A 10,559-nucleotide genomic window follows, 5' to 3' on the forward strand; every position below is an offset into this window, starting at 1 on the left:
TGATAAGTTTGAGTTCAGTTTCTTGCACATAGCTGACCAGGTTTCCCAGCACCACTCACTTAAGAAGCTTTTCTTGATCCACTACATATTTTTTTACTCTTTTATCAATAATTAACTAATTATATACCTAGATATCTATCTGTTATAAAATTTGTAATATTTTGCTTATGGAATCCTGATTCTGTTAATACTTTATACCCACATATGTATTCTTTATGAATAATGAGAAAGTCTCTTATTATTTTATTATATCTCATCATTTTAATGCATTCTATCTTGAGGTATAGTTGGTCTTATAATTATGCCATTTTTCTGATGCTGATTCTTTGATATGGGTATTTCCCATGTTCGTATTTAAATTATTTTCTCACTTTATTGTTACTACTGTATAAGAATTAAAATTTGGACATTAAATATACTTGGGAGTATATGCCTGGAATTTCCAAATCTCAGATAAAGTCTCTCTTTTCAAATGCTAAATAAACAATATAGCTTCTTGTTCTAATCCTGTAGACAAGAGTAGAATTTTTCTACAAGTCTTTTAAAGTAGATCTACCATAGCTCGACTTTTTGTCTTTAATTCACCTATATTGAAGTGCTGCTTTCTTTCATGGCTTCTATCTTCCTGCACTGGTTCTTCCTGAATCTGTCTTCAACAGCACTCATGACTATTCTTTCCACTTTAGATTACTCACGTGGTTTTGGTGGCCGTTATGGGGTAGAGAGTGATAAACGCGACAAGTCAGCCTTGGGATATGACTACAAGGGAGAGACAGAGAAACACGAATCCCAAAAAGGTGAGTTGGGGATGGAGAGGAGGGAGTTACACCTTTCTTTTCGAAAGCTGTCACAGAAACACAGCATGCCAAGAGGCTGATATGTTGTGAAGGTGTCAAGATAGGAAGTAAAGGTACGTTTTTGAGGGTGAAGTGACACCTGTAAGATTAGGAACAAGACAGAAGGAACCAAAGAGCAGTGATAGGAAGGAAGGAATGAAGGGAGGGAGGGAGGAAGGAAAGAAGTAAGGAAGGAAGAAAGGAAGGAAAAGAAAGAGAAAGAAGGAAGGTGGGAAGGAAGGAAACAAGGAAGGAGGAAAAAGAAGGAAAGAAAGAAAGATGAAAGAAAGAAAGAAGAAAGAAAGAAAGATGAAAGAAAGAAAGAAGAAAGAAAGAAAGAAAGAAAGAAAGAAAGAAAGAAAGAAGGAAGGAAGGAAGGAAGGAAGGAAGGAAGGAAGGAAGGAAGGAAAGAAAGAAGGAAGGAAGGAAGGAAAGAAAGTAGAAGGAAGGAAGAAAGGAAAGAAGAAAGAAGGAAGGAAGGGAGAGAAAGAAAGAGAGAAAGAAAGAAAGAAATAAAGAAAGAAAGAAAGAAAGAAAAGAAAGAAAGAAGAAAGAAAAAATGAAAGAAAGAAAAAGGAAAGAAAGAAAGAAAGAAAGAGAGAGAGAAAGAGAAAGAAAGAAGAGAGAAAGAAAGAAAAAGAGAAGTGATCATTGAGAAAGTTATGTAGAAAAAGTCTAGGGGCTAGACCAGTTATGAGTCTTAGAAACTATACTGATTCACAGAGCACAAAATTTTATTATTAGTTTTAGGGGGACACATCTGGCAGTGCTTAGAGATATTCCTGGCTGGGTGTTCAGGTATTATTTCCATCAATGTAGAGGTTATCACGCACTACCATGAACTGAACCAAATTCTCCTGAATACTAAGCAAGCATTTAGCCCATTGGACTTTCAGTTTTTATAATTTCTGTTTGAGAGGATGCTCCCAAAGTCCACAGGAGACCAGGGGATCCTACCTGCATTTCTTGGCCAGCCAGATGACCATCTAAAGCACCAACCAGAGAATGTGATGCTTTTCAGGTCTTATGGTACTGAGGATACCTGGGTCACCTCACCACTACTGAGGGTCTCCAGGGACATATCTAGCAGAGCTGAAAGGCCTCCAGAGCTGTATTCAACAATGCTTAGGGCCCATGTGGTGCTGAGAATTAAATTTGCATGCCTAGATGCACCCAAGTTGCTGAATGTCTCCTTATTTTATTTTACTTCATTTAACCTATTTTGTTTATATTTTTTGTATTATTATTTTATGACACAACTGGTGGTGCTCAGGGGTTACTCAGAAATCACTTCTGGCAGGCTCAGGGGATCACATGGGATACCGGGGTTCAAACCTGGGTCTGTTCTGGGTTGGTCATGTGCAAGGCAAACACCCTACCAGTGTATTTTTGCATTGGCCCCATGTTTGTATCTTTTTACATTGTCTTTTTTCCTCGTTTATCTGCATTCTCAAATATTTTTCTATTCTTTCTCCTTTCTTCCATCTTTGCCTTCTCTGTTCTCTTATTGACATGCTTCCTCCTCCTCATCTTCTGTTTCCATATTTCATCCTTCTAGTAGTCTTTCCACTCTTTCCCAATTTATTTCCGTAATTACTCAACTTCTTAATGACTTTGATTTTTCTATCTTGCAGATTATGTGAAGGGCTTTGGTGGTCAGTATGGAATACAGAAGGACAGAGTGGATAAGGTAAAACTCCAGAGCATCATTATCTTGAGAGTAGTTTTATAAGCTAAAACAAAACACACAGAAACATAAGAACTAGAAAACCAAGTTTTCTTAACTATCCTCTTAATGTCCTACTCTCACCATTGACTATATTCATCATCTAAGGGGCAAAATTTCAGGGAGAATCCAGGAAGGTAATGTTTGAATTAAGCCTGCAATAATTAACTCACTCCATCTTTTCTCTCATCTGACAAGTATCACTGTGTTCTTCTACCCAATTTTCTCTTCATTCACTGTCATGAACTTACTGCATTCTAAGACTAGGCTCAAAGATGTAAGACTTCAGGTACACTTAGCTTTCAAAAAGGATCCGAACCAGATAGTTTAGAATATCTTTAATCTTCTACCATAAGACAACAGTATTAGAATAATTTATCCAACTATTGAAGATCCATTGATTAGAGATAGTAGCCACAATCTTCAATCTGCCATTTGAGTCACTACTACTTCCTTGTCCTCATCCCTTGTCCCCACCCCTACTATACCTATTGTTCTCCTGCATGCAGAGTGCTGCTGGCTTTAATGAAATGGAGGCTCCAACTACAGCTTATAAGAAGACAACACCCGTAGAAGCTGGTGAGTATTAATGATTCCTTCTCTTTGTGCTATTCAACCATCTATCCCTGCTTAGTCTTTCAACTCTTCTATAACTTCAGTTTCCTAAATTAATTTCCTAAATTAATTTCTCTGACTTATTTCACTCAGCATAATAGTTTCCATGTCCATCCATGTGTAGGAAAATTTTGTGACTTCATCTCTCTTGATGGCTGCATATTATTCCATTGTGTATATGTACCAGAGTTTCTTTAGCCATTGATCTATTGAAGGGCATCTGGGTAGTTTCCAGAGTCTGACTATTGTAAATAGTGCTGCAATGAATATAGATGTGCAGAAGGCATTTGACTTTATCTCTACCTTAATGTTACCAATTCTCCCTTCTAGAAAAAATGGTTATGTGGAGATAAGGTGGGGATGGCAGAACTGAGTTGATTTGGAGATAGATGGGGGTAGAAGGTATTGCTAGGAATTGGTGGAGGAAACTGGGCACTCCGGTGGTGGGTATGTTATTGGAGTGATATGTGCAAAAAATATCATTAACAGTACTGTAACTTGTGGTACATAAGGGAGTGGAACAGTGATAATAAGAAGGAACTAAAGGTAGGTGACATAGAAAGAGAGACATGGGGGAAAAACAAGGAAGAATACATAGAAATAGAAGCTTGACACAGAGGAAAAAGAATTGATGGTGGGGCTGGAGAGATAGCATGGAGGTAAGACGTTTGCATTTCATGCAGGAGGTCATCGGTTCAAATCCCAGCGTCCCATATGGTCCCCCGTGCCTGCCAGGAGCAATTTCTGAGCCTGGAGCCAGGAATAACCCCTGAGCACTGCCGGGTGTGACCCAAAAACCACAAAAAAAAAAAAAAAAAGAATTGATGGTGACTGGAGGGACAGCATTCAGATGTAAGGAATGTGGACAAGGAGCTTGTAAATTAGAGGACCAAGCTCAACATGATGTACAAAGATCATGTGAGCAGGCTACAAGAAAATATAGTCGATATGGATGAGAAAATTTTTCTTTAAGCTGTTTTTTCTCCATCAATACATTTTTAGTTTTCTTCTTTTTAAAAAAAAATTAATGTCTTTATTTAAGCATCATGGTTATAAACATATTCATAGTTGAATTTCTGTCATAAAAAGAATATCCCTCAGGCCAAAGCAGTGGCAAGGCATCTGCCTTGCCGACTCTAGCCTATGACAGACCGTGGTTTGATCATCCGGCGTCCCATATGGTCCCCCAAACCAGGAGCGATTTCTGAGTGGATAGCCAGGAGTAACCCCTGAGAATCACTAGGTGTGGCCCAAAACAAACAAACAAACAAACAAACAAAGAACATCCCTGGACCTGGAGTGGTGGCACAAGCAGTAAGGCATTTGCCTTGCATGCACTAACCTAGAACGGACCATGGTTCGATCCTCCGGCATCCCATATGATGTCCCCCAAGCCAGGAGTGATTTTTGAATGCATAGCCAGGAGTAACCCCTGAGTGTCACCAGATGTGCCCCCCCCAAAAGAATATTCCTGCTTCAACAGTGCAACACTCCCACCACCCCACTCCCAAATCCCTCCTTTCCACTTCCTGCTTGTATTTGAGACAGGCATTCTATTTCTCTAACGCATTACTATTGTCATGATAGTTGTTAGTGTAGTTATTTCTCTAACTGAACTCACCATTCTTTATGGTAAGATTAATATGGTGGGCTGATCGTGCAAGCCCTCATCTCTATTCTCTCTGAGTAGTAATACAATATTGTCTTTTATTTTTCTAAAATCCCACAGATGATTGAGACTATTCTATGTTATCTCTCTCCCTCTGACTTATTTCACTCAGCATAATAGTTTCCATGTCCATCTATGTGTAGGAAAATTTTATGACTTTATCTCTCCTGATGGCTGCATAGTATTCCATGTGTATATGTACCAGAGTTTCTTTAGCCATTCATCTATTGAAGGGCATCTGGGTAATTTCCAGAGTCTGACTATTATAAATAGTGCTGCAGTGAATATTGGTGTGCAGAAGGCATTTTTGAGTTGTGTTTTTGTGTTCTTAAGGTATATCCCTAGGAGTGTTATAGATGGATCATATGGGAGATCAATTTTCAGTTTTTTGAGGAATCTCCATATTGTTTTCCATAAAGGCTGGACTAAACGGCATTCCCACCAGCAGTGAATAAGAGTTCCTTTTTCTCCACATCCCCACCAGCACTGATTGTTCTTGTTCTTTGTGATGTGTGCCAGTCATTTCCTCAAAGAAGAAACTTGGATACACATTCTTCTCCAATGCACATGGGCCATTCTCCAGGATAGACCTCATACTGGCCCATAAAAAATACCTCCAGAAAATCAAGAGGATAGAAATCATGCAGACTACCTTCTCAGATCACATTGCACTGACATTAGAAATGAACTACAAAGAGACACAGATAAAACCTTTAACACCTAGAAATTAAATAGCTTACTACTGAACAATCAGTGGGTCAGAGATGAAATCAAAAGATTCCTGGAAACAAATGCAAATGAAGACACAAATTATCAGAATTTGTGAGACATAGCAAAAGTGTATGAGAGGAAAACTTATAGCTTTCCAAGCACACATCAGAAAGGAAGAAAGGAAGAAGGGGCCTACATAAATAGCTTAATAACGCAGCTTATAAAATTAAAATGTGAACAAGATAGTGTACCAAAAATAGGTAGGCATAAAAAAAATAACAAAGCTTAGAGCAGAAAGTAATGAATTAGAAATCCAAATAACAATTTGAAATCAAAAATTGTTTTTTTGAAAAATAAATGAGATTGATAAACAACAAGCAAACTCACAAATAAAGAGAGAGAGAAAAAACTTAATAAACTGGATTAGAAGTGAAAAGAGGGAGATCATTATAGATAATACAAAGATTCAAAGGGTACTCAGTGGCTACTTTGAGAAACTCTATGCCACAAAACATAAAAAACTGGAAGAAATGGATAGATTCTTGGACTCTTATAATCTTCCATGGTTGAACCAGGATGATCTAGCATATCTAAACAGACCCATCATTATTGAGAAAATTAAAATGGTAATAAAAAGTATTCCCCAAAACAAAAGCCCAAGCCCAGATGGATTCACTAATGAATTATTTCAAACATTTTAAGAGAAACTATTACCAATCCTTTCAGACTCTTTCAGGAAATTGAAGAAACAGAAATAGTTTTTATGAAGCTAATCAATCTGATACCAGACAGAAATGCTGCAAAAAAAAAAATAAAAGATAAATAATTTTGATTAACACAGATGCAAAGATACTCAACAAAATCCTGGCAAATAAGATCCAACTCCTTATCAAAATAGTCATACACCATAACAAAGTAGTTTTCATTCCAGGAATGCAAGGACAGTTTAGCATACAAAAATCAATCAACACAATACACCATATAAAATAATGGACAAATAAAAAACATATGATCATATCAATAGATACAGAGAGCAAATTTTTTTATATGGTTATTGTAAGTAGCTTTACAGTGAACATCGGTGTGTAGAGGGCATATTTGTATTGTGTTTTTGCCGATACAACTCTTTTATTTTACGTAAATGTATTTATTTCTTGGTTTTTGGGTCACACCCCGCAGCACTCCTGTCTCTGAGCTTAGAAATCGCTCCTGGCAGGCTTGGGGGACCATATGGGATGCCGGAAACTGAACTGGGGTTCCTCTGGGATTAGCCACATGCAGGGCAAATGCCCTACCACTGTTCTATTGCTCTGGCCCTGATACTACTCTTAATTCTTGTTTTCACTCTAGCTTCTAGCGATGCCCGTGGATTGAAGGCAAAATTTGAATCCATGGCTCAAGAGAAGAGGAAGAAGGAAGAAGAAGAGAAGGCAAAGCAGATGGCCAGACAACAGCAGGAGAGAAAGACCCTAGTAAAGTTCAGCCATGAGGTCCGGGAGCCAGTTGTCACTGCAGAAAAACCAGTGGTGTCCACTCCATTGCCAAAGAAAATCTCTTCAGAGGCAAGTGCTTGGTCCTATATGATCATCCAGGATCAGATAATATACAGGATTGATATTATTTGTAAAAAAAAAAAAAAAGGCATTAGGCTTCTCCTCAGTTAAGCAAAAGCAATATACTACAATCCTGGGTAGGATGGGTAGAACCACCCTAATTCTGGCCAGCTGTGTGTTTGTGAACAAGCAGATGAAGCTCCTCAGGGACATTATATGGTACATTATTGCAAAGATGGCTAGAGAGAAGATGAATGGTGCTGTAGTTGAGGGGAATGATGTGTGCATGATTGATGCCACTATACTGCTTGAGGCCCGCTGGAAGAACATAGTACAAGAGGTGTGGACCATGATCAGTTCTCAGATGAAGGCTGTTCGATACATCCTGGACAGGAATAGCCTGAATAAGGCTATCCTCATTCACAGAGCCACTTGCAGTCTCAGATGTCTGGGCAGCAGCTTGCTGACCAGAGTCATACGAGGCTGAGCACCTATGGGAGCCTCAGTTTACTCAGAAACATGTGGAGAAAGCCTGGGGCTTCCTGCAGAAGCACATCTTCAAGACATTGTTGGCCCTGATTAACTCCGGAGTTCCCTGCAGAGTCAGATTGACCCCTGGAGGCATTGCAAGTAGCAGTTGGGCAGAGCTCAGCTGTTGAGCTTGGAAGCCTACCCAGCCTGCCTGTACTTGGTAACACTAAGAAGAGAGAAGAGCTTATGGGAGATCAGGACCCTACATAAAATATTCAGGCAGATTTTATGTCTATAGAGTTGGGTCTCATATATTGCAGAATGCTGAAAAATAGCCACGATTTTCATAGTTCAAGATGTCACCAATAATTTCAGCTGATTTTTGGATTAGAATCCAAGAGAGATGTGCTGTCAATTTGGTAGAGCCCATTTGATTAGGACTGGCAGAGATAAGAGATTTATTTTCATGTCAGTATGAGAGAAAAGATGGAAGTGTGTTTGCTAACTAGAGAGATATTTTCCTCTCATAGGCCTGGCCTCCAGCAGGGAGTTGTCTCTCATCAGAGCCTGCACCAGTGAAAACCAATGTGAAACATCCAATAACTTCTCTTGCCTCAACACAGTATCCACAAGAGGTAAATATTAATCTAAAGATTTCCCTCAAGTCTTAGGAAAGGAACTGTATATGACCCAGTATTCATACTGAAGTTCCACATTCTAGAAAAATGAGGACAGTTGCTATTTTAATAATAATGTTCCCAAAGCTAGACTTTTCTGTCAGTTCTGTCCTGGTCTTCCAAGAAGTCTGACTTGTATGCCATTACCCTCCCCTCATACCTTAGATATATCTTAGATTCCTCTCCAATTGCCACAGTATTTCAACTGAATGGTTATGGGAGTGCCCTCACAGTGCCCTCACTGCCTCACAAAGTGAACATGGACTAGATGAAGAGCTGTGCTCCCCAGGAGAGGCTATTATGTGGAGGCAAGGATGGAGATTGAAGTGTCAGGAGATGAAGGGTGGGATACAGACAGTTCCCTGGGAATTCTTGATGAGTGATAGTCATGCCGTGCCACTTTGTCTCTTCTCAGGACAATGAGGAGCCCCCAGCCTTACCCCCCAGAACTCCAGAGGGCTTCCAGCTGCAGGAAGAGCCAGTGTATGAAGCAGAGCCTGAGCCAATTTATGAAGCAGAGCCTGAGACCGTGTATAAAGCAGAGCCTGAGGCAGTGTATGAAGCAGAGCCTGTGACAGTGTATGAAGCAGAACCTGAGAATGACTATGAAGATGTTGGGGAAGTAGTTGCTCGTGCGCAGGATGCTGACCCAGAAGGGGACTATGAAGATGTTCTTGAACCAGAATCTTCTATGCCTGGTGAGTGGTGAGGGAGAATTAGCTCCTAAATGTGAGCAGGTTATGGTGAGAATAAGAGAGAGACTTTTTTTTTGCTACTCAAAAGAATCTGTCTTTCTTTTCTTTTTGGTTTTTGGGCCACACCTGGTGGTGTTCAGGGGCTACTCCTGGCTGTATGATCAGAAATCACTCCTGGCAGAGTTGGGGATATGGAGTGCCAGGGATCAAACCTGGATTCGTCCTGGGTTAGTCGCATGCAAGGCAAATGCACTACCACTGTGCTATCACTCCTGCTTCCAAGGATCTGTCTTTCTTCTCTGTTGTTGAATCATGTACTGTATACGTTTCTTATTATGCAGGATCATCAGGCTGCCCATCTGGGACTGGAGCTGGGATCTCAGCTATAGCCATTTATGACTATCAAGGAGGTAGGTTGGAAAGGTATGAGGTTGGGGGCCTGGTATCTGGATTGCCTTGGGGAATGAATTCTGGGGCCAGGGTTGGCATCAAGATCAACAGATTTATTTTCCTCCCAGTGGCTTACAATGAGATAAAGTGTTGTGTACCCAATCTAATCTCCTACCAATTTTCTCCCCAGAGGGAAGCGATGAGATTTCTTTTGATCCAGATGATGTCATCACTGAAATTGAGATGGTGGATGAGGGCTGGTGGCGTGGACGTTGCCATGGTCACTTCGGACTTTTCCCTGCAAATTATGTTAAGCTCCTTCAGTGACCAGCCCTCCTTTTCTTCTGCAACATGACATTCCATGTCCAAAGTCCTTGCACCCTCTCATTCTTGCTGCATTAGTTTGAAAGACCTTCAAGAGTTACTCAAGGTTCTTAGATAAGTTTTCCCCTGGCTTGAAGCAGAAATAGCAAGAGGAAGAGTGCCTCACAGTGCCCTCACTGTCTTAATGAGTTTCTAACATTTATGTTCCTATCTCCTTCCCCATGGTTTTCCTATAAAAACCCAAGATCTTGCTTCCTCTGTTTATGTGCACTGTGCCTCCTAGTTGGCTCACCTGGGAAGGTCTATTCAGAATGGTTGGTTTGCCTGGTTGTGTTCTTTGCCCACTTTAACTCCCTGCAGAGATATTTTTGTATCTTCTCTCTGTTCAGTTTTACATTTGGAAATAAAGTAGGACTATAGTTCATCTCTATACTGAGACAAGCTATTTTTTGTGCTGACTTCGGTGGCTCTAACTCTCATGGCTCCAGTTTTCTTTTCTCTTTTCAAGATTTTCCAGATGATTCCATCCTGTCACTATCCTAGCAACCTGAATGTCAAGATCTTTGTAGGGCCTTTTACTTGAATCCAGACAGTATTTAAATGCAAACAGATAAGCTTGGGAAAATGGCAGTAAGTTAAATGGCAGAAGGCAGGTTGAAAATAAACATACAAAAGTGGATAGGAAGGAGAAAAGGGACAAAAATAATAATAAAAAAAAAAAGACTAAATCTAAAGGAGTACAGATTCCAATGAGGTAATGAATAGACTAGACTTGGGAAAGCCCAAGATTCTATGGCTTCCTATATATAGGTGACTAGAATTAATAACAGGGTAGATAGAGGAAGCTTATGAAACTTCTGAGTGAGGCTCTTAAAAAAAAGTGAGGCAAAGT

General features: G+C 39.9%; 1 protein-coding gene across 1 annotated transcript in view; it reads left to right on the forward strand.

The window, feature by feature from the left end:
- Positions 1 to 10,030, forward strand: part of HCLS1 (hematopoietic cell-specific Lyn substrate 1) — a 41,987-nt gene extending 31,957 nt beyond the window's left edge. Inside the window, exons 7-13 of the mRNA XM_049785950.1 lie at positions 2,471 to 2,526; positions 3,072 to 3,141; positions 6,908 to 7,119; positions 8,112 to 8,216; positions 8,674 to 8,956; positions 9,295 to 9,363; positions 9,534 to 10,030. Coding sequence (XP_049641907.1) covers positions 2,471 to 2,526; positions 3,072 to 3,141; positions 6,908 to 7,119; positions 8,112 to 8,216; positions 8,674 to 8,956; positions 9,295 to 9,363; positions 9,534 to 9,670 — 932 coding nt within the window. The 3' untranslated portion in view covers positions 9,671 to 10,030. The remainder of the gene's footprint in view (positions 1 to 2,470; positions 2,527 to 3,071; positions 3,142 to 6,907; positions 7,120 to 8,111; positions 8,217 to 8,673; positions 8,957 to 9,294; positions 9,364 to 9,533) is intronic.
- Positions 10,031 to 10,559: the final 529 nt, after the last annotated feature.

This window comes from Suncus etruscus, chromosome 13 (assembly GCF_024139225.1).
Source record: "Suncus etruscus isolate mSunEtr1 chromosome 13, mSunEtr1.pri.cur, whole genome shotgun sequence".
Lineage (NCBI taxonomy): Eukaryota > Metazoa > Chordata > Mammalia > Eulipotyphla > Soricidae > Suncus > Suncus etruscus.